General features: G+C 48.8%; 2 protein-coding genes across 5 annotated transcripts; both read left to right on the top strand.

The window, feature by feature from the left end:
* Positions 1-1,579: 1,579 nt before the first annotated feature.
* pik3r6b (phosphoinositide-3-kinase, regulatory subunit 6b) lies at positions 1,580-15,298 on the top strand. 4 transcript variants are annotated; one of them, XM_062455215.1, is made up of 19 exons: positions 1,580-1,614; positions 1,906-1,997; positions 2,138-2,217; positions 2,524-2,598; positions 3,428-3,560; positions 3,796-3,856; positions 4,440-4,623; positions 4,700-4,868; positions 5,160-5,264; positions 5,348-5,765; positions 7,155-7,251; positions 7,333-7,452; positions 7,556-7,666; positions 8,435-8,531; positions 8,673-8,737; positions 10,556-10,646; positions 13,175-13,227; positions 13,476-13,576; positions 14,871-15,298. In XM_062455215.1, the coding sequence occupies exons 2-19, from the start codon at positions 1,970-1,972 to the stop codon at positions 15,010-15,012; spliced, it is 2,130 nt and encodes a 709-aa protein (XP_062311199.1). In that variant the 5' UTR covers positions 1,580-1,614; positions 1,906-1,969; the 3' UTR covers positions 15,013-15,298. The 4 variants fall into 4 exon arrangements, with proteins under 4 accessions (XP_062311199.1, XP_062311186.1, XP_062311202.1 ...); XM_062455202.1 differs by having other exon boundaries at positions 14,848-15,298; XM_062455210.1 differs by lacking the exon at positions 1,580-1,614 and adding an exon at positions 1,740-1,791 and having other exon boundaries at positions 1,935-1,997; positions 14,848-15,298.
* Positions 15,299-16,141: 843 nt separating this feature from the next.
* Positions 16,142-21,703, top strand: mfsd6l (major facilitator superfamily domain containing 6-like). Its single transcript, XM_062455198.1, has 2 exons — positions 16,142-16,253; positions 18,686-21,703. The coding sequence occupies exon 2, from the start codon at positions 18,699-18,701 to the stop codon at positions 20,664-20,666; it is 1,968 nt and encodes a 655-aa protein (XP_062311182.1). The 5' UTR covers positions 16,142-16,253; positions 18,686-18,698; the 3' UTR covers positions 20,667-21,703.
* Positions 21,704-22,056: the final 353 nt, after the last annotated feature.

Genomic DNA, 22,056 nt, shown 5'->3' with positions numbered 1-22,056 from the left:
ATGTAATGTAAGAGTTTTTACAGTAATGTAAAAATGTTTACAGTATTGATCACGACAATTTCTTTGCAAAAGTCTAAACACACCTCTCACTTTAAGACACAATTGTCACCATTATGTCATTTAGAAAACACTGCCGTTTGATAAGTAAACTCAAACCAGCACAATTTAAACACCCTTAACAACCAATTATCCATGTGTAAGCACTAACAAGCAAAAGTACTCAACAAGCAATAAGGGGTTTGGAATGAAAAAAAAAGGTAAGCTCATCTTTACTTTGAAATCATGGATGCAAATATCAGAGGAAGAGGTCGAATTGTCAGAATGAGAGGAGGTGGACAAGGGAGAGGAAGAGGCAGAGGAAGAGTAAGAAGAACAACAATCTCAAATGAGATTTGGCCACACTATGACATAAATTCCTATTTACAGAACAACCTTCTCCAAGCCATGGAAGAAGCTTGTGGGGACATTTCTGTGGAGTCTTGAACATGGATGGCTCAGGCATTCATGGGCATTTTGCCCCCGCTGTTTGGCTAGAGAAAACATTGCCTTTGATGTTGAGGAAAATCTCTGGCCTGACCCTGGTCAGAGACAGGATGCTGACCCAGAATGAACAGTACTGTAGAGTACTCAAGCCCTGTTACCCAAGTGAAAAAATGCTTTGTTTATTTCCTTGTTTTCTGAATTTGTGTTGTTGACTAACAGTACTACCATTTATATTGCAACCACTACAGTAACAAGAGCTCAAAATGCAATTGTTGTATAATGCAAATAGAAAATAAACATCCTGTAAGAAGGACAATTGCAGTATTTGTGAGTTTTATGATTTACATCATGTCAAACTCATGAGGTGGAACATAAAACAAATTCAGGGACACGTTATAGTCAATGGTTCATGAAAACCTTTTTATAAAAGTGTATGAAGATGTGTGTTTAGAGTTTGGCACATTAAAGAAATGTGTCTTAGCAATTGAGAAAAACTGTAACTTGAAAGAATAAGACATTTACATTTAGTAGACACTCTTATCCAGAGCGACTTACAGTAAGTACAGGGACATTCCACCCGAGGGAAGTAGGGTGAAGTGCCTTGCCCAAGGACACAACATCATTTTGGCACGGCCGAGAATCGAACTGGCAACCTTAAGATTACTAGCCCGATTACCTAACCGCTCAGCCATCTGACTCACTCTAAGAACGACAATTATGTTGCAATGCCAAAACTGCATTACATCCTGACAGTTGATCATGATCAACATGTTCCTGGAACTTGAAGGAAACTTCCTCATATTTCAGTCAGATCAGGAAGCACTCCTCCAGGGGGCGGAGCTTACTCTAGCACTCCTTCAGGGGGCGGGGCTTACACTTGGACACCTCTTTGGGGCGGGGCCTAGTAGAACATTCTAATGTGTTGGGGATTAAACCAATACAGATTCTAGACCAGGTTTAAGTGACACCTTCTAAGGGGCATGGTTTAACACAACAGGCTTCCTCTAGGGGCAGGGCTAACTGTAACACCTTCTAAGTGGGCAGGGATGACCGCTTGAATCAGTGTGAGGAGAGTGTACTGGCAGAGGAGAGGCTTCTGGAATACTGAAGAGGACATCTGCTGGCTGACAAGTTAGTGTTGGTTTAAAACTTTAGGATTTAATCATGTAGATTTTAAGAGTTATAGATCTTAAGAGTTTAAGAGTATAGATCTTAAGAGTTTCAGAGTATGAAGCTTAGAGTTTAAGAGCAGGCATGCACGCGCGCACACACACACCCTGATGTTGGCTGTGCTTCTGACCCTCAGGAGTGTGTGGCTGTGCTTCTGATCCTCAGGAGTGTGTGGCTGTGCTTCTGACCCTCAGGAGTGTGTGGCTGTGCTTCTGACCCTCAGGAGTGTGTGGCTGTGCTTCTGACCCTCAGGAGTGTGTGGCTGTGCTTCTGACCCTCAGGAGTGTGGAAGTGATCTGAGCTGGTGGACGTCTTCATGGCTGATGGCGTCTTCTGCAATAAAGGTACCAGCAAGCTTTCACTACCGCATCACGCTTCACACTCATGTTACCTTACCTACCATGTAGCAACACCTGTTCTAATCATTATTGAAGAAGCACATGTCTGTTTTAGGGATGATGATGTGGGATGATGTCTGTTTTAGGGATGATGATGTGGGATGAGAACATGGAACGCCGAGCATGCGTTCCTATGATCCGTGTTCTGGTGGACAAGCTGCAAAAGGTGAGTGGTCAGGTGACCAGGTAGCTGGTTACTAGGTTACTAGTTGATCAGATGGGGAGAGACCAGATGATCAGGTATGTGGTTACCAGGTGTGTAGTTACCAGGTTACCGGATGAACAGGTGGGTGGTTACTAAGTGACCAGGTGGGTAGTGAACATGTGAACAGTTGTTCCTCACACATGTGTGAGGAAACATTAACTATACTGTCTAACTTTGCATAATCAAACTATTTCTCCTACCATTCCTCATCCTAATCCTCCTATTCTCCCCCGCCTCCTCTTCCTCCTCTTCCTCCTGTTTTTACAGGTCAAAGAAAATGAGTCAGACTGTCGACATCATGTGATCCCTCTGCTCCACACCCTCTACTACGAGCTCCTACAGGTATGACCAGCTCACCTCATCCCTTCACACCTCATCCCTTCACACCTCATCCCTTCACACCTGGAGGGACATTGAGTTTACATTGTTTTGTAGCTCTCACACCTCTTGTCCCCATTCCTCACCATCACACTCATACACTTACACACAGACGCACTTACACTCATACACTTACACACAGACGCACTTACACACATACACTTACACACAGACGCACTTACACTCATACACTTACACACAGACGCACTTACACACATACACTTACACACAGACGCACTTACACACATACACTTACACACAGACGCACTTACACACATACACTTACACACAGACGCACTTACACACATACACTTACACACAGACGCACTTACACACATACACTTAAACACAGACACACACATACATACGCATGCACGCGCACACACACAAATATATCTAAACACACTCCCAGAAATCACAAGATCTTGTAACGCTGTAGGAATGTATTTGTACCGTGTTTAGATGCTGACATGGATAAAAGGGATTCTCTGTTGCATGACATGCAGCTTGCTGTGACATGCAGCTTGCATTATTGTGTTCCATTACATTAACTTCTGCTGATTCTCTGGTCTGTCAACAGTCTGTAATCACTCCTGACTCAAAATCTTGTACCTCCCCTTTTTCCTCCTCCACCTCATCTTCCTCCTCTTACACCTCCCCTCCAACTCCTCTTTCCCCTCCAAATTCTCCTCTTCCCCTCCTCCTCCCCTCTTCCCCTCCTCCTCCTCCTCCTCCTCCCCTCTCCCCCTCCTCCTCCTCCTCCCCTCCTCCCCCTCTGGTTGTCTGTAACCAGTCAGACCACGTTCCTGCCAGCCTGCTTGCGGAGGTGTGTGACAGCTTCAGCAGGTATCTGAGTGATCCTGAGCCGTGCAGCTCTGTGGCTCTGCGTCACCTGAGGAGCATACGCACAGAGCTCAGTACCCCTGGTGCGTCCCCTGCCTGTCACACCACGGCATCACAAACCAGTACATGCCATAGATCTGTTATTATGTTATTACAGAACCCCTACATTTTTACACACCATTGCATGTTAAAAAGCTGTTATTATGTGTTGCAAATGTGTTATTTACATGTTATAAAGCTGTTATTACATGTTGTAAAGATGTTATGACATGCTACAACATGTAATAGTGTTGCTGTCACACTCTGCCCCTGGAACAGGTGCTCTTTACCAGAGGAGGCTCATAGCGGAGCAGAACCTACACAGCCCCCTGCAGGAGAGGTGTGCTCACTACACTCACCCACAGCTGGGAAGGACTTAGGTCTAAAGAATTAGACCATTTAACAGCTGTTCATCCAATCCCTTTTTCATTTGTCTGTGTGTCTATATGTCTGTCTGCCTATCTATCTATCTGTCTTTCTTTTTGTCTACCAACCTGTCTCCCCACCTCCTTCCCAACCTGTCTGTCTCCCCACCTCCCTCTCTCCTTCCCAACCTGTCTGTCTCCCCACCTCCCTCTCTCCCTCCCAACCTGTCTGTCTCCCCACCTCCCTCTCTCCCTCCCAACCTGTCTGTCTCCCCACCTCCCTCTTTCCCTCCCAACCTGTCTGTCTCCCCACCTCCCTCTCTCCCTCCCAACCTGTCTGTCTCCCCACCTCCCTCCCTCTCTCCCTCCCAACCTGTCTGTCTCCCCACCTCCCTCTCTCCTTCCCAACCTGTCTGTCTCCCCACCTCCCTCTCTCCCTCCCAACGTGTCTGTGTCTCCACCTCCCTCTCTCCCTCCCAACCTGTCTGTCTCCCCACCTCCCTCTCTCCCTCCCAACCTGTCTGTCTCCCCACCTCCCTCCCCACTTCTGGCACACAGGGTGTTTGTGTTTGCAGACCCGGCGGTGGTGTGGGGCCCCCTAGGGGCCTCAGTGAGGGCCAACCTGGAGCTTGGGGGGTCCCCCAGGGGGGCCCAGGCCCTGCAGACACGCCTGCTCCTCCACACGCTGCAGACGGGGCTGGGGGAGGCCTGCCAGCTCCGTGCCCTCGCAGCCACCCTGGAGGTGAGGAAACGCAGGAGACAAACAACGCAGGGAAAGAGAGAGAGGGAGACATAGATATGTCATGTGTGTGTTCCAGGGTCCAGGGCGAGATGTGCTGCCGTACTTCCAGCAGATGGTGGAGGCTGTGGAGCAGAGTGCAGAGAGGGGGGATGAGGACCAGTACCATCGCAGCCTTCTGCTCATCCAGCACCACATCCTCAACAGCCCTCAAAACCAGCCGCATGGTGATTTGGATAACACAAGGGGTGGGTATAGCTTTTCTCTTTATTATTTTCCTGTTACCTTTCTCTAGTTTTTGCTCTCACCCTCTCCCTCCCCTTCTCTCTCTCCCCTTCTCTCTCTCTCCCACCACTTTTCGCTCTCTCCACTTCTCTCTCTCCCTCCCATTCTCTCTCTCTCCCCTTCTCTCTCTCTACCTCCCCTTCTCTCTCTCTACCTCCCCTTCTCTCTCCCTCCCCTTCTCTCTCCTTCCCTCCCCTTCTCTCTCTCTACCTCCCCTTCTCTCTCTCTACCTCCCCTTCTCTCTCCCTCCCCAGGTTCTAAGTCATCAGATCGATCTGATGCTGCCCTCCCCCACCCAGACCTCCACCTCCCCCACCCAGACATCTCCTTCCACCTGTGGAACCAGGAAGAGGAGTTCTGTGAGTTCCTCTGTGAGCAGAATTCAATTAAAACAACTATAAAGATGCGAACATCTTTAGTTTGATGTTGCTGTGTTTCACAGGGAATGTTCTGGCGAAGCTGGCCCTGAACATCCCCCCCTCCTCCGGCGAGAAGAGGGACGATCAGGAGAGGAGGGAGTCTGTCCAGTCCTCTGACAGCGGGATAGAGAAGGACTCAGACAGTCTGGAGAGGAGGGAGTCTGGGAAGGGTGTGAAGGAGACAGAGGAGAGGGCAGAGGAGAGGGAGAATATGGTGGAGGAGAAGATAGAGGAGAAGCACCAGAGGCCGGTGTTCGTCCGGGCGTCCTGCATCAGCCGAGGGCTGCGAGGCCGAGCCCAGATGGCCCTAGTGAGGAGCTCCGTGGATGGGGAGGGGGGCGTCCGCATGTCCTGGCAGGACAGCAGGCACACGGCCAAGGTGGTGGTGATGGGGGACGACCGTGTGCTGGGCAGGCTGGCCACGGCCTACCTGAAAATACGGTATAGGACACACACACACCTACACACCTGAACACACTAGAGGATACACACACCTACACACCTGAACACACTAGAGGATACACACACACACACCTGAACACACTAGAGGATACACACTCACACACACCTGAATACACTGTAGTATACACACACCTACATACCTGAACACACTATAGGATACACACTCACACCTGAACACACTATAGGATACACACACACACCTACACACCTGAATATAGTATAGGATATAATCTCACACACACACACCTGAACACACTATAGGACACACGCACACCTGAACACACAATAGGATACAAACTCACACACACACCTGAACACACAATAGGATACACACTCACACCTACACACCTGAATAAACTGTAGGATATACACACACACCTGAATATAGTGTAGGATACACACACTCACACACACACCTACACACCTGAATATACTGTTGGGTACACACACACACACACACCTGAACACACACACACACACCTGAACACACTAGAGGATACACACTCACACACACCTGAATACACTGTAGTATACACACACACACATACATACCTGAACACACTATAGGATACACACACACACCTACACACCTGAATATAGTATAGGATATACTCTCACACACACACACCTGAACACACTATAGGACACACACACACCTGAACACACTATAGGATATACACTCACACACACGCCTGAATATAGTGTAGGATACACTCTCACACACACCTACACACCTGAATATACTGTTTGATACACACACACACACTCACCTGAACACACACACTCTATGACTACATGACTAAATGACTACATTTAGTCATTTAGCAGACGCTCTTATCCAGAGCGACTTACAGTAAGTACAGGGACATTCCCCCCGAGGCAAGTATGGTGAAGTTCCTTGCCCAAGGACACGTCAGTTGGCATGACCGGGAATCGAACTGGCAACCTTCGGATTACTAGCCCGATTCCCTCACCGCTCAGCCACCTGACTCCCCACTCCTCACTCCACAGCCTACCTGAAAATACGGTATAGGACACACACACACCTGAACACACTATAGGATACACACACACACACACCTACACACCTGAACACACTAAAGGATACACACTCACACACACCTGAATACACTGTAGGATACACACACACACTCACACACTCACCTGAATATACTGTAGGACAGACACACACACACACACACCTGAAGATGTGGTAGAACACACACACAAACACACACACACCTGAACATATTGTAGAACAGTGTGTGTCCAATAACGTGTTTGTGTGTAATAACTTGTGTGTTATAACAAGTGTGTGTGTTACAAAGTGTGTATGTAATAACGTGTGTGTAAAATATCTCTCTGTAGCAGACGGGAGTCCAAACACAGTATGTTGTCCAGTAAAATGAAACTACAGCTGTTCTACATCCCCGTCACTAACGAGCTGTCTTCCAGTTCCTGCTCTGTGAGTCTGGGCCCACCCTAACCCTACAACACCAACACCAACCCCACCACCCTGACCCTTGACCCTTCTTTGTGTGTGTAGGGCTGGACCTCTGGGTTAGGGGGCAGGCTGTCGCTAGCCTCCTTCCTGGGCAGTGAGGACCCCTGTTACCACAGCAACGTCTATAACCAGGGGGCCAGATTATCCTGCACAGCCAGCGCGGTAATTAGAACTCAGATATCCTGATAGAGAGACAGAGAGTGAGACAGAGAGCAAGAGAGAGAGGGTAACAGTGAGGGGTAATGCAAGCTTCCATTCATTACAGTGGTCCAATCACAGCCTGTCACCTGATCCGGACTGCTTCCTATTGGATGTCCTCTCCTACTATTTGCGCTGTGCAATTCAGCCTGTCCACCTCCCTCTCTACTTTGTAAAGGTATTCCTCACTTCCTTTAACTCTCCCTCTTTCTATCTCCTCCCTCCCTCTCTCTCTCCTCCCTCCCTCTCTCTCTCCTCCCACTCTCTCTCCTCCCTCCCTCTCTCTCCTCCCTCCCTCCCTCTCTCTCTCCTCCCTCCCTCTCTCTCCTCCCTCCCTACCTCTCTCCTCCCTCCCTACCTCTCTCCTCCCTCCCTCTCTCTCTCCTCCCTCTCTCTCTCCTCCCTCCCTCTCTCTCCTCCCTCCCTCTCTCCTCCCTCCCTCTCTCCTCCCTCTCTCTCTCCTCCCTCCCTCTCTCTCTCCTCCCTCCCTCTCTCCTCCCTCCCTCTCTCTCTCCTCCCTCCCTCTCTCTCTCCTCCCTTCATCCTTCTCTTTAGCTCTCCTTTCCACTCTACTCTGTAAAGTTACTCTTTTAATAAGCAGGAGGTACTTCCGTAATTAGCTTGTGGCTGATACTGTGGTTAGCTTGTTGCTGATACTGTGGTTAGCTTTTTGCTGATACTGTGGTTAGCTTGTGGCTGATACTGTGGTTAGCTTGTTGCTGATACTGTGGTTAGCTTGTTGCTAATACTGTGGTTAGCTTGTTGCTGATACTGTGGTTAGCTTGTTGCTAATACTGTGGTTAGCTTGTTGCTAATACTGTGGTTAGCTTGTTGCTAATACTGTGGTTAGCTTGTTGCTAATACTGTGGTTAGCTTGTTGCTGATACTGTGGTTAGCTTGTTGCTAATACTGTGGTTAGCTTGTTGCTAATACTGTGGTTGTTTAGATGAGTCTGTTGGGAGGGAGCTCAGTGGATGCAGTGTTTGTGTCGCATCTACAGCTGGAGTTTCCTGAGCTCAGGCAACAAAGACAAAGGCTACAAGGTGGTGTACACACACTCATGTACATTTATTAGTTTACACACTAACAAACACACATGCACAGACACACACATACACACATGTACAGTCACACACACTTATACCCCTAAACACACACTAACTATTGTCACTGTCTGCTTACAGCAATACCTACAAGGAGAGTCTCAGAGGACATAAGTGGGGTGGCAGTTTTAGTACAGTACAAGAAGGTGTGGCATCACATCCTGGTCCTCTCCTTCTCCTCTTCCTGCTGCTCATCCTTCTCCTCCTTTTCCTCTTCCTTTTCCTCTTCCTGCTCCTCTCCTTCACCTCCTCCTTTTCCTCTTCCTGCTCCTCTCCTTCACCTCCTCCTCCTTTTCCTCTTCCTGCTCCTCTCCTTCACCTCCTCCTCCTCCTCCTGCTCCTCTCCTTCACCTCCTCCTCCTCCTGCTCCTCTCCTTCACCTCCTCCTCCTTCTCTTCCTGCTCCTCTCCTTCACCTCCTCCTGCTCCTCTGCTTCACCTCCTGCTCCTCTCCTTCACCTCCTCCTGCTCCTCTCCTTCACCTCCTCCTCCTCCTCCTCCTGCTCCTCTCCTTCACCTCCTCCTCCTTCTCTTCCTGCTCCTCTCCTTCACCTCCTCCTCCTCCTGCTCCTCTGCTTCACCTCCTGCTCCTCTCCTTCACCTCCTCCTGCTCCTCTCCTTCACCTCCTCCTCCTTCTCTTCCTGCTCCTCTCCTTCACCTCCTCCTCCTGCTCCTCTGCTTCACCTCCTGCTCCTCTCCTCCTCCTCCTCCTGCTCCTCTCCTTCCCCTCCTTCTCCTCTTCCTGCTCCTCTCCTTCACATCCTTCTCCTCTTCCTGCTCCTCTCCTTCACCTCCTCCTTCTCCTCTCCTTCACCACCTCCTCCTCCTCTTCCTGCTCCTCTCCTTCACCTCCTCCTCCTCTTCCTGCTCCTCTCCTTCACCTCCTCCTTCTCCTCTTCCTGCTCCTCTCCTTCACCTCCTCCTTCTCCGCTTCTTCACCACCTCCTCCTCCTCTTCCTGCTCCTCTCCTTCACCTCCTCTTCCTGCTCCTCTCCTTCACCTCCTCCTTCTCCTCTTCCTGCTCCTCTCCTTCACCTCCTCCTTCTCCTCTGCTTCACCACCTCCTCCTCCTGCTCCTCTCCTTCACCTCCTCCTCCTCTTCCTGCTCCTCTCCTTCACCTCCTCCTTCTCCTCTCCTTCACCACCTCCTCCTCCTCTTCCTGCTCCTCTCCTTCACCTCCTCCTCCTCTTCCTGCTCCTCTCCTTCACCTCCTCCTTCTCCTCTTCCTGCTCCTCTCCTTCACCTCCTCCTTCTCCTCTTCTTCACCACCTCCTCTTCCTCTTCCTGCTCCTCTCCTTCACCTCCTCTTCCTGCTCCTCTCCTTCACCTCCTCCTTCTCTTCCTGCTCCTCTCCTTCACCTCCTCCTTCTCCTCTCCTTCACCACCTCCTGCTCCTCTCCTTCACCTCCTCCTCCTCTTCCTGCTCCTCTCCTTCACCTCCTCCTTCTCCTCTCCTTCACCACCTCCTCCTCCTCTTCCTGCTCCTCTCCTTCACCTCCTCCTCCTCTTCCTGCTCCTCTCCTTCACCTCCTCCTTCTCCTCTTCCTGCTCCTCTCCTTCACCTCCTCCTTCTCCTCTTCTTCACCACCTCCTCTTCCTCTTCCTGCTCCTCTCCTTCACCTCCTCTTCCTGCTCCTCTCCTTCACCTCCTCCTTCTCCTCTTCCTGCTCCTCTCCTTCACCTCCTCCTTCTCCTCTCCTTCACCACCTCCTCCTCCTGCTCCTCTCCTTCACCTCCTCCTCCTCTTCCTGCTCCTCTCCTTCACCTCCTCCTTCTCCTCTCCTTCACCACCTCCTCCTCCTCTTCCTGCTCCTCTCCTTCACCTCCTCCTTCTCTTCCTGCTCCTCTCCTTCACCTCCTCCTCCTCTTCCTGCTCCTCTCCTTCACCTCCTCCTTCTCCTCTTCCTTCTCCTGCAGTTTTATAGATGCCTAGAAAAACATAACTTTGTCTCTTGTATCGCAGGTTTTCCTGAGCAAGCGAGAGGTTAAGAAGAACCTGACATGCACAGTCTGGACCATGGAGATCTCCACTCTGGCACCAAATGTCCCAGAGGGTTAGACTCTGCAAACCACCTCCACTACACTGTTTATACACACATCCCTTGTTCTCTCCCTGACCCCATAGAGACATTAACAGTAACATTAACCCTTCTAAACATCTGTACATTCAAACAGGCTATTGATATACAGTATATACGTTATGTATAAGACATCTTTCACATGGGATTTAAAAGATTTAAAACTACAACATGGGACATAGATTAGACCGCATCAAACCATTGTGCGTCTGCATCGAGTGTGTGCAGTCTCTCATAGGACAATGCTACAACTCCACTACCCTTCAAAGTCAAAGACAAACCTTAACTTACCAGAGTGTAGTACTGAGAAAAATTACTTCAAAGTTTTTTAGTTGTCCAGCCAAATGTCTTATTGGGTGGACACTGGAAATTAGATGTTTTAGTAATTACATTTATCTACATAAACAAATATTGAGCTCAAACTTGACTTTTGACCCCTATAATGAAGTTACTGTGCTCTGCCTTTGCATTGTCTGTAAAATAATAAGAGGTCATGCCAAGGCAAAAGGCATTAACTTTCATTTCATCGCTCACTTGGTTGCTGATCACTATATAAAATCAGTATATGATAATAATAATTGTAACATCTACACAAAATGTGTGATCATGGCAACAAATATATTAGAAAGCAAATAATTCCAGGGTAGGATACTCACACACAACTCTTGTTGGGATGTTAAGTGTTGAACGCCAGCGAGGCTAATGCTCACACATCATGCTGTGGATTTAACTTTACAGAGGATGTTGTTTGCAGTGGATTTTTTTTATCAGTTTACAAGAAAAGGTATTAGTAATTAGTTAATTTGCTGCTGCTCAACAATGAAAAATGAGATTGCCAAAGTAGCAGAAAGTCGGCAGATTCGTTGCTAGTCACTAGATGAGACAAAGGCAACACTGCAGAGTACCGTAACTCAACGTTCTAGAGTGCAGCAAAACAAAGTTCTAGAGTGCAGCAAAACAACGTTCTAGAGTGCAGCAAAACAACATTCTAGAGTGCAGCAAAACAACGTTCTAGAGTGCAGCTAAACAACATTCTAGAGTGCAGCAAAACAAAGGCAAAGCACCGTAACTGATATTATGGGATTCTGCCTTGGCCTCTCCTGGGGCCTCATGTATAAAAGATTCCGCAGCTTACATACCAGCAAACTTGAAAAGTACCTACGCTCAGAAATATTCACATGTATAAAACTGGTCGTACGCCAGGTCCTGCGGTAGCCTGGCTCTGCGTTTTGTTGGTGGCCATGATGTTGTGGCCCTCCTCCCCACAGGGTTCGGGAACAGTTTGATTTTCCAGCTACGGCAGCTAGCTCTGTTACAGTAGTGGTGAAGGAATTGGCTAAGGCGAACGCTAGTGATTGGTTATGGCAGATCAGAGTGGCTCTGGGCAGATCCAAAAGTTTTAAACTTCAACAGAGTACCCGCCTACAAGGAAGTCAACGCTTGTCAATGGAGCGAGGCCAGACTCTCTGTTCAAATGAAATGTACGAGAGTCTGGTTAGGACCAGGCTAGTCCTGCGCACTTTCCCTTTATGAATCACAATCAACGTGAGATTGACCGCACGTGAACGAGCCACTGACCCCGCCTTGCCTCCTCCCATAAATGAATATGCAGATGTCCTATAAATGCGCTCCTGGGGTCATTTCTTTGTCTGAAGTAAAATGGCTAAACACGCAAAAACGTAAAAAATCACAGACTGTGAGATTGAGGTTCTAACAACAGATGTGGAGGCGAGGAAATGTGTCCTGTTTGGCGGCCTGTCATCAGTTATTAGCAAGCCCAAACAAAATCTGCGGATTTATTTCACATTTTCTGCGGTTATTCAGACTGAAAATCTGTGTAATTCCGCTAGCCTTCCTGTTCTTCACTGAAGATGTTCCACAACAGTTTGACGCCGAATATGGTCGATTGAATGTTGACAGACTTTGCAAAAAAGTATTGATCCATCCTCATAAAGATCTCCTGGAAACTCCCTGGCCCTGTCTCTTGCTGTCATTTTGGTTTATAAGTGTTTCCGTGTCAATTATCTTCAAGGCTGAATCTTGGGAACGTTTTAATATTGGCTACAGTAGCTAGTCTAACGTGAACGTTACTGTATCAGTTTATGGGTTGACAAACTTCCTTCGATTGCTATCACAGACCTACCTACACTGGTGGCAATGGGCTCTGTTTACAGGTAAAACATTTCGAAAGAATAGAGACGTAATATGATTTGACAAGTTTATTAAAAGTTTGCCTCAGACCAATGCATTCTATTTGAAATTCCCCCCGAGGCAAGTAGGATGAAGTGCCTTGCCCAAGGACACAATATCATTTTGCACGTCCGGGAATCGAACCGGAAACCTTCTGATTCCTTAACCTCCCTCCTGAACCTCCCGATTTCCTAACCCCTCAGCCATCTGACCCATGATGGTAGTCGATACTGTAGGATTACTTCATGATGATAGTCTACACTCTAGGATTAGTAGTCGACACAGTTCTGTATCTAATCTCTCCTGTCTCCCAGGTGTGCACACCCTCACAGCCTGGTTGCTGGGTGACAGTCCCAGACACGGCACGGTAAGGTTATTTGTCTGCCTCTACACCGCCTCTAGCACTGTAGACACCTGGGAGGGTAGACGCATAGTGGGACTCTACACAGAGGTCAGAACCATCAAGGTCTTCATGGTAGTACTCTATATAGAGGTTAGAATTGTTAAGGTCTTCATGGCAGTACCATACAAAAAGGCTGGAACTGTTAGGGTATTCATCATAATACTTTACATAGCACTTAAAACCATTAAGGAATTCTATTATGTGTTCCACAGGAGATTAGAAGTCAGTGCTTCAGCATCAGAACTGTAGATGAGAGAACCTTCAGCATCTGCTTGGACCGAGACTCTCGCAGAATCTTCTCCAACGTTCACAGGTCAGAAGCCAAACCTGGGTCCCTCAAAACTCAACATTCGCAAAAGTGTTTTCTGTGACTTAGCTAGTCCAGAGTTCACATGCTCTACCACTGAGCTATACTCATCACCATACTCTACCACTGAGCTATACTCATCACCATGTTCTACCATTGAGCTATACTCATCACCATACTCTACCACTGAGCTATACTCATCACCATACTCTACCACTGAGCTATACCCATCCCCATGTTCTACCACTGAGCTATACTCATCACGATACTCTACCCCTGAGCTATACCCATCCCCATGCTCTACTACTGAGCTATACCCATCCCCATGTTCTACCACTGAGCTATACCCATCCCCATGCTCTACCACTGAGCTATACCCATCCCCATGTTCTACCACTGAGCTATACTGATCACCATGTTCTACCTCTGAGCTATACCCATCCCCATGTTCTACCACTGAGCTATACTCATCACCATACTCTACCACTGAGCTATACCCATCCCCATGTTCTACCACTGAGCTATACTCATCACGATACTCTACCCCTGAGCTATACCCATCCCCATGCTCTACTACTGAGCTATACCCATCCCCATGTTCTACCACTGAGCTATACCCATCCCCATGCTCTACCACTGAGCTATACCCATCCCCATGTTCTACCACTGAGCTATACTGATCACCATGTTCTACCTCTGAGCTATACCCATCCCCATGTTCTACCTCTGAGCTATACCCATCCCCATGTTCTACCACTAAGCTATACTCATCACCATACTCTACCACTGAGCTATACTCATCACCATGTTCTACCACTGAGCTATACCCATCCCCATGTTCTACCACTGAGCTATACCCATCCCCATGTTCTACCACTGAGCTATACCCATCCCCATACTCTAACACTGGGCTATACTCATCACCATGTTCTACCACTGAGCTATACCCATCCCCATACTCTACCTCTGAGCTATACTCATCACCATACTCTACCACTGAGCTATACCCATCCCCATGTTCTACCACTGAGCTATACCCATCCCCATGTTCTACCACTGAGCTATACCCATCCCCATGTTCTACCTCTGAGCTATACCCATCCCCATGTTCTACCACTGAGCTATACTATAGGCTATCTTATTTTATTTTACATTTTATTTTAGATCTTATTTTAGATTTGATATACCTTCCTTCCACAGAAAAGTCCTTGTTTGTATGAATGTACATGGTGAATAAAGCCCATTCAGATTCTGAACTGGTCTCTTCTGGTCTGCAGCCTGTCCATCTCCCCATGCACAGACCCAGCGTACAGCAACCAATCAAGACCCAGGACCAGAGAAGCCAATGGGAAGGACGAGGCGGGGCTTTGCAAATACATGAGCAAGAATCTTTTTCTGCCAATCAACACCTTCTCGGGTGTCTCCTATTAGCCGATAAATAAACAATGTAACCAATCCTGTTTGAACCAACTACTCCTTATGATCTTGATACTCTGCTGTACGTTCTTTCATAGTTTCTACGTGCACAATTTGTATGTCGCTTTGAAAGAAATAGAAATATAGGCCTATTCTAGATGGGCATATCTCCGTCGTTGTTCTAGCTCGGCAAAGCAAGCTAAGTTAAATAGGCCTATATATGTTACTATTATGATGATGATGATGTGTTGCTTTACTATTGCTGGCTTACTGTTATTGTTAATGCAATCATTGTGGTGATAACTGACATAACGTTGCATAACCATAACAATATTGTGGTTATGAGACATGATTTATTCATTTTCGTCTTTGCTCCAAAAACACATGTCAACAATCTATAATGATGCCTTAACATGCCACGATATCACTCATTATATTAGGCTATAATTACGTTTGTCATGCCATTACAAAATTGTTAAATTTGCTTTAAAATAACGGAAATAAGCTATATATATATATATATATATATAACGGGGGTGTAAGAGACGTGGTCTTGCTCGGTCAGGGCCATCGTTCGCTGCCATCGGGAGTCGAACCTCCCACCTCTGGACCGCCAAGTGCAACCACTACCAAATATGCCAAAGAAAAGCTAGCTTTTCGTTGATGCGGGTGGCCTCTTACATACCTGAGGAGTGAGTTTCACCGATTCACACCGGTTACATAAACAACCGTCATGTATGTGAGCAACCATTTGTAAAACTGGCTACAGCAGGGCAGGCAACTGTAGATTATGAAGCCCTTTCTCCTTGTGCTCATTCAGCTTCAGGTAAACCAGCGATCGGCTAATGTTCCCTATAGTGCTCGTGCCCTGTTCGTACCCGCAAGCACAGTTCCAGACAACTATTATTGACTTTAGCAAATACATGGGGTGCTCGTTTACCCATTTCGGATTGGTTTCAAACTTAGCAAAAATAGGCTAAAATTATTCTATGAAAAAGCTATTAGTATGAACCAGGTTCGAGAATAGAACAAAAATTATTGGGGGAGATAGTTTTGGATATGTTGACTTGAGTTAATAGAATAAAATCGACCGGACCAGTCGGGTACCTAATCGTAAATGCAATACCACCAATATCCACCGGGGCCGTTGCCTTGCCTCAAGCCGAGGACCCAGACACGGAACTTAATCACCTACACGTAGTCTAATTCAAGGAGTGGATTCGGACGAAAAGGACAGCAGTATAATAAGAGGAAGACAAGTACCCCGGTAACATAATCCATACATTTTTATCCTGAAGTTGCCTAAAGAGTGATTCCCTTGTTTTATGAGAAAGCATTATTCTATGCCACGCTGAGACAGGTGGGTCTGTTTTTACACAACGCGTGAACGGTACGTGAGTTGCTATAAGCAGATAAGTTCTCAGCGCAAGTTTTTAATGCAGGCGAGTTGACTCAGTATTTTATATCTGTCGCATACGGCTTTTCACGCTTAAGGGAGATACGTTTCAGCCAAGGTTTCAATATAAAATTAGCATTTTGAATATTGTCTTTCAGTTCAGCTGAAATATCGACTTCCTTGTTTACCTGCCACATCTACTTTGCCTGTGTATCCTTTAGGCTACGTGCGAATAACATTGAAATGTTATTCAATTAGCACATTGGCGGAAATCTCGGGGGATCCTAGGCAAAATATGATATATCCCCCCAATATACATTACAACCAGGGCTCCACATGTTAATGTCAAGCGCTGAGTACAACGTAGGGAATGTATTACAGCACTACTTTTGGTGTCCCCCCTCAAAAATTGCTCTTGAGAAAATGTCATATAATTGTCTCCCCCAAAGTAAATATGAGATTTTCACCCCAGATTTAGCAGGTGCTGAGCAGGATGTTTTTCTCTCTAGTCACTCAGTTCCAGAAAGACCAGACACACAAGGAAACACTCACACCTAATCATCCATATCAGTCAATTCCTACCGTTCCTTCAGTCAGGTTAGGTTAGGTGACAGATCTCAACCCCTTGCAGGGTTGGAGTGGCACTGGCGCTAGCCAGGGTTTGAGTCAGGTTAGGGTTTGAGTCAGGTTAGGGTTTGTCAGGTTAGGGTTTGAGTCAGGTTAGGGTTTGAGTCAGGTTAGGGCTTGTCAGGTTAGGGTTTGAGTCAGGTTAGGGTTTGAGTCAGGTTAGGGTTTGAGTCAGGTTAGGGTTTGAGTCAGGTTAGGGTTTGTCAGGTTAGGGTTTGAGTCAGGTTAGGGCTTGTCAGGTTAGGGTTTGAGTCAGGTTAGGGTTTGAGTCAGGTTAGGGTTTGAGTCAGGTTAGGGTTTGAGTCAGGTTAGGGTTTGAGTCAGGTTAGGGCTTGTCAGGTTAGGGTTTGAGTCAGGTTAGGGTTTGTCAGGTTAGGGTTTGAGTCAGGTTAGGGCTTGTCAGGTTAGGGTTTGAGTCAGGTTAGGGCTTGTCAGGTTAGGGTTTGAGTCAGGTTAGGGTTTGTCAGGTTAGGGTTTGAGTCAGGTTAGGGTTTGAGTCAGGTTAGGGTTTGTCAGGTTAGGGTTTGAGTCAGGTTAGGGCTTGTCAGGTTAGGGTTTGAGTCAGGTTAGGGTTTGTCAGGTTAGGGTTTGAGTCAGGTTAGGGTTTGAGTCAGGTTAGGGTTTGTCAGGTTAGGGTTTGAGTCAGGTTAGGGCTTGTCAGGTTAGGGTTTGAGTCAGGTTAGGGCTTGTCAGGTTAGGGTTTGAGTCAGGTTAGGGTTTGAGTCAGGTTAGGGTTTGTCAGGTTAGGGTTTGAGTCAGGTTAGGGTTTGAGTCAGGTTAGGGTTTGAGTCAGGTTAGGGCTTGTCAGGTTAGGGTTTGAGTCAGGTTAGGGCTTGTCAGGTTAAGGTTCCCTTTATCATGTGCCAAGTTGCACTTGTGTGTAAAGAGTAAAGGAACAGTTCAAATGGGTCATACTTGTGTGTGTACAGAGTAAAGGAACAGTTCAAATGGGTCAGACTGGGTTTTTTGTGTCAGCTGCATAGCTAATGTTATTTTTTGTAACATATCATTCATATTAAAGTACGTAACATTCATATTTATATTTTGAATACACTTGATTGTTAAAGTTTTGGACATTTTGGTTGTGGGTTGTGTGTGTCACTGGACACATGTACTGGTCTCTCCTGTGTTAGGGAGGGCTGTCCAGCAGCACTGGTCTCTCCTGTGTTAGGGAGGGCTGTCCAGCAGCACTGGTCTCTCCTGTGTTAGGGAGGGGTGTCCAGCAGCACTGGTCTCTCCTGTGTTAGGGAGGGCTGTCCAGCAGCACTGGTCTCTCCTGTGTTAGGGAGGGGTGTCCAGCAGCACTGGTCTCTCCTGTGTTAGAGAGGGCTGTCCAGCAGCACTGGTCTCTCCTGTGTTAGGGAGGGCTGTCCAGCAGCACTGGTCTCTTCTGTGTTAGGGAGGGGTGTCCAGCAGCACTGGTCTCTCCTGTGTTAGGGAGGGCTGTCCAGCAGCACTGGTCTCTCCTGTGTTAGGGAGGGGTGTCAAGCAGCACTGGTCTCCTGTGTTAGAGAGGGCTGTCAGCAGCACTGGTCTCTCCTGTGTTAGGGAGGGCTGTCCAGCAGTTAGGGTTAGGGTTAGGGTTAATACAGACAGTGGTGAGTGGTAAATACAGACAGTTCCTTGACTCTGACCACCGAAAAACAAAACGTATTGTAATGCAATGCAATCCCCAGACCCACAGCCATCATGAGGAGAAACCAGCAGGTCAACGTGAGGGCTACCATCGCCCTCGCCTCCGCCTTCCACTTCCTGTTCGCCTGCGCCCGTGCCTGTGCCCTCCCCTTCCTCACCCTCTACCTCCGCCACCTCGGCCTCTCCCCAGCCATGGTGGGCATCTGTGCGGCGACACGTCACCTGGTGTCCCTGATGGTGCGTCCGCTGGGCTGTGTGCTGGCTGGGGCCTGGGGCCACAGGAGGCTGCTGGGAGCTGGGTCCCTTCTGGGAGCTGCGGGCGCTGCCCTCATCATCGTCTTCCTCCCCTCCACCGTCACGGAGACGCTGGCCAGTCACTGCAACCTGTCCTTCTCTCTCCCCATCCTCCCCAGTGGGCATCCGGGAGAAGACGTGTGGGACTCAGGGAGAGGAGTGGCGCCCACCGCTGGCTCCCAAATGCCATTGGATGTAAATGCAACTTTATTTAAAAAGACACTCAATCACACAGAGTCTGTTCTGATTGGGAGTGTTACAGCCCCTCTGCCCCAGCCTCACCCTTCCCAGCCCCAGCCTCACCCTTCCCAGCCCCAGCCTCACCCTTCCCAGCCCCAGCCTCACCCTTCCCAGCCCCAGCTTCCCAGCCCAAGCTCCCCAGCCTCCACCCTCCCATTCCCAGCCTCACATTTCCCAGCCCAAGCTCCCCAGCCTCCACCCTCCCAGCCTCCACCCTCACAGCCCCAGCTTCCCAGCCTCAGGTCTAAGGGGTCCAGCAGCAACCTCAGTGTGGCAGCAGATACCAGAAGGCCTGTCCACCACCACCCTACCCCCACCCACAGGAGGGCAGGGAGAGGCCTGAAGGGGCCTGGGGAGAAGCAGCTTCAGAGAGAGATAGATGGAACTCGTTTTGACTTCCTGGGCGGCCTGAAGTCAATGGACGCGCAGCACCAGCTGTTCTTCCTGCTCCTCATGGCGCTCTCCCTGTGGGAGGCATGCTCCGCCCCTCTGGAGTGGATGCTGGACGACGGCCTGCATGAGTTCCTTGACTCTGTTGACGCTTCCGATCGCTACGGCGACAGTGGTGTGTGGGGGCTGCTGGGCGGGGCATGCGGGGCGGGCAGCGTCGGGCTCCTGGTGAGTCAGCTAGGTTGCCTCCCCTTGACCCCTCACAGCCCCAGGGGCGCTTTGCATTTCTACTCCTACACGGTGCTGACGGCCCTGGTCCTTCCCCTGGTGGCCCTCCTGCCCCTGCAGCGCCACAGGAGGAAGTGTGAGTTCATATGCTCCGCCCTCAAGCCCCTGCGGGTGGTGTGGGCCAACAGCCAGGCCCTGCTCCTGGCAGCCATCATGCTGCTGGCGGGCGCAGCCCAGGCCACCATGGACGACTTCCTGCTGTGGGCCATAGAGGACCAGGGAGGCTCGGAGCTGCAGATGGGCCTGGCCCTGGGCCTGGGCCTGCTCTCCAAGGCTGCCTACCCCCTGCTGGGGCCTGGCCTGGCTCACAGGCTCAGCCCGGGCCTGCTGCTGGGGCTGGGGCTTGGCTGCTCGGCCCTGCAGGCCCTCTGCTTCAGCCTGCTGTGGAGCCCCTGGGCTGCCCTGCCCACCCAGACGCTCTGCTGCCTCAGCTCTGGCGCCATCTGGTGGACGGTGGGGGTGCAGGTGGGCGGCGTGGCATCGCCGAGGGAAGAGCGGGTGGTGAGGAGGCTGTACGAGGTCCTGGCGCTGGACTTGGGTGCAGGGCTTGGCAGTCTGGCTGGGGGCGTGGCCGTCCAAAGGGTGGGCGTTGCCTGGATGTTCAGGGGGGCGGGGCTGATGCTGGTGGTGTGCTGTGTCTGTCTGCCTCTTCTCTGGAAAGCCCCCAGCCAGCGCAGGATCAACTACTCCCGCCTCCTGGCAGCCGGCGACAGCGAGCTTAGCGAATCAGAGTCGGAGCTGGATTGGCTGGAGAAAGCCATTGAGGACGACAGAAGCAACAATGACAGGACCAGGAGGACGGCTCTGTAGAGACCAGCAGAAGACCAGTGGACAGCATGGACAGTAGAGACCAGCAGAGTGACCAGTGGACTAAATGGAGACCAGCAGAGAGACCAGCAGAGAGTACATTTGCTCTCATTTGTTGTCAGGTGTTATTATGGGTCAGTCACTCTCTACTCAATCTGCTCCTCTCAGCCATATGGCTGGAAAATACAGTGTGTGTGTGTGTGTGAGTGAATATGCGTGTGTGTGAGCGTGTGTGAGCATGTGTGTGTGTGGTGAAGGCAAGGACCAGGGATGGTGAACCGGGCAGCTGTCTGAGCAGTGCTGTATTTGTTTATGACCAACAGTCCAACACTTTATCTGAGGCTGGGAGTTGTAGTCCAACACTGAACTGTCTGTAGTCCAATACTGTCTGGCTGTCCCAGGGATGTGTCTGTACAAATTTGACAGGGGAGTACTTTTGTGATCGTTTTGTATCTGTTGTGTTTTTGTTATTTAAAATCTGTTGGAGTGTGGAGAAATGTGTCTGTGTTCTTGGTTATTAGGTCATTTTTCTGGAGCAGGTCAGCATAAAAAACCAGGGGCCTAGAAACCAGGGGCCTAGAAACCAGGGGCCTAGAGACCAGGGGCCTAGTGACCAGGGGCCTAGGAACCAGGGGCCTAGGAACCAGGGGCCTAGAAACCAGGGGCCTAGACTATGAAGCAGGATTTGGGGTTTAGCGAGTTAACTTCAGTTTAACCCTGGGTTTTCAGGTGTCACAACAATGGTTCACTTTTTACGTGGGTACTTTGCCAAGGTAACTTATCTGCACACCGGTTATTTTCCAGATAATAGATCAACACGTATGAAAGCCCCTGGAGGTGCGAGAGTTTTTTAAGTCCAACAAAAAACGTAGAATTTCCCTGAGGAGTATCTTTGTAACCTATACACCAAATACCATTCTAAAACAATGCACCACAGCATTGTACCTGTTCACAAGATAGCAAGAATACCGATTTACCGGTTTGACTTTTACATTTAGTAATTTAGCAGACGCTCTTATCCAGAGCGACTTACAGTAAGTACCGGGACATTCCCCCGAGGGAAGTAGGATGAACAACATTGTTGTTGGAATTGAACCAACAACCTTCTGATTAATAGCCCGACTCCCTAACCGCTCAGCCATCTGACCCCCATATTTGACATAATTGACAAAACTTGTCAAGATGCACTGCTTAGTTTAGGCCTATTTATGTCAATTAACCAATGGCTTTTGAAAACAGTAAAAGTGACATTATTTCTTAACTTGTTTATTTAAATGAATACATTCTTTGGAAATGAAGTAAACACGTAAATTAATTCATGCTGGGTCATATTGTGAGAAAAAAAGTCTGCACTTATGGGACGCACGGACGGATCTTTGGATTGATAAACAGC

Source organism: Osmerus eperlanus, chromosome 2 (assembly GCF_963692335.1).
Source record: "Osmerus eperlanus chromosome 2, fOsmEpe2.1, whole genome shotgun sequence".
NCBI classification, from domain to species: domain Eukaryota; kingdom Metazoa; phylum Chordata; class Actinopteri; order Osmeriformes; family Osmeridae; genus Osmerus; species Osmerus eperlanus.
This window is presented reverse-complemented; position numbering and strand designations above follow the sequence as displayed.

Excerpts from the sequence above, each read along its gene's own strand:
- pik3r6b (XM_062455202.1), top strand. The coding sequence starts at position 1,970 with ATGGCTGATGGCGTCTTCTGCAATAAAG. Across the intron at positions 3,857-4,439 it reads CACAGCCCCCTGCAGGAGAG|GGTGTTTGTGTTTGCAGACC; the intron begins GTGTGCTCACTA and ends TCTGGCACACAG. Across the intron at positions 5,766-7,154 it reads ACGGCCTACCTGAAAATACG|CAGACGGGAGTCCAAACACA; the intron begins GTATAGGACACA and ends ATCTCTCTGTAG.
- mfsd6l (XM_062455198.1), top strand. The coding sequence starts at position 18,699 with ATGAGGAGAAACCAGCAGGTCAACGTGAGGGCTACCATCGCCCTCGCC.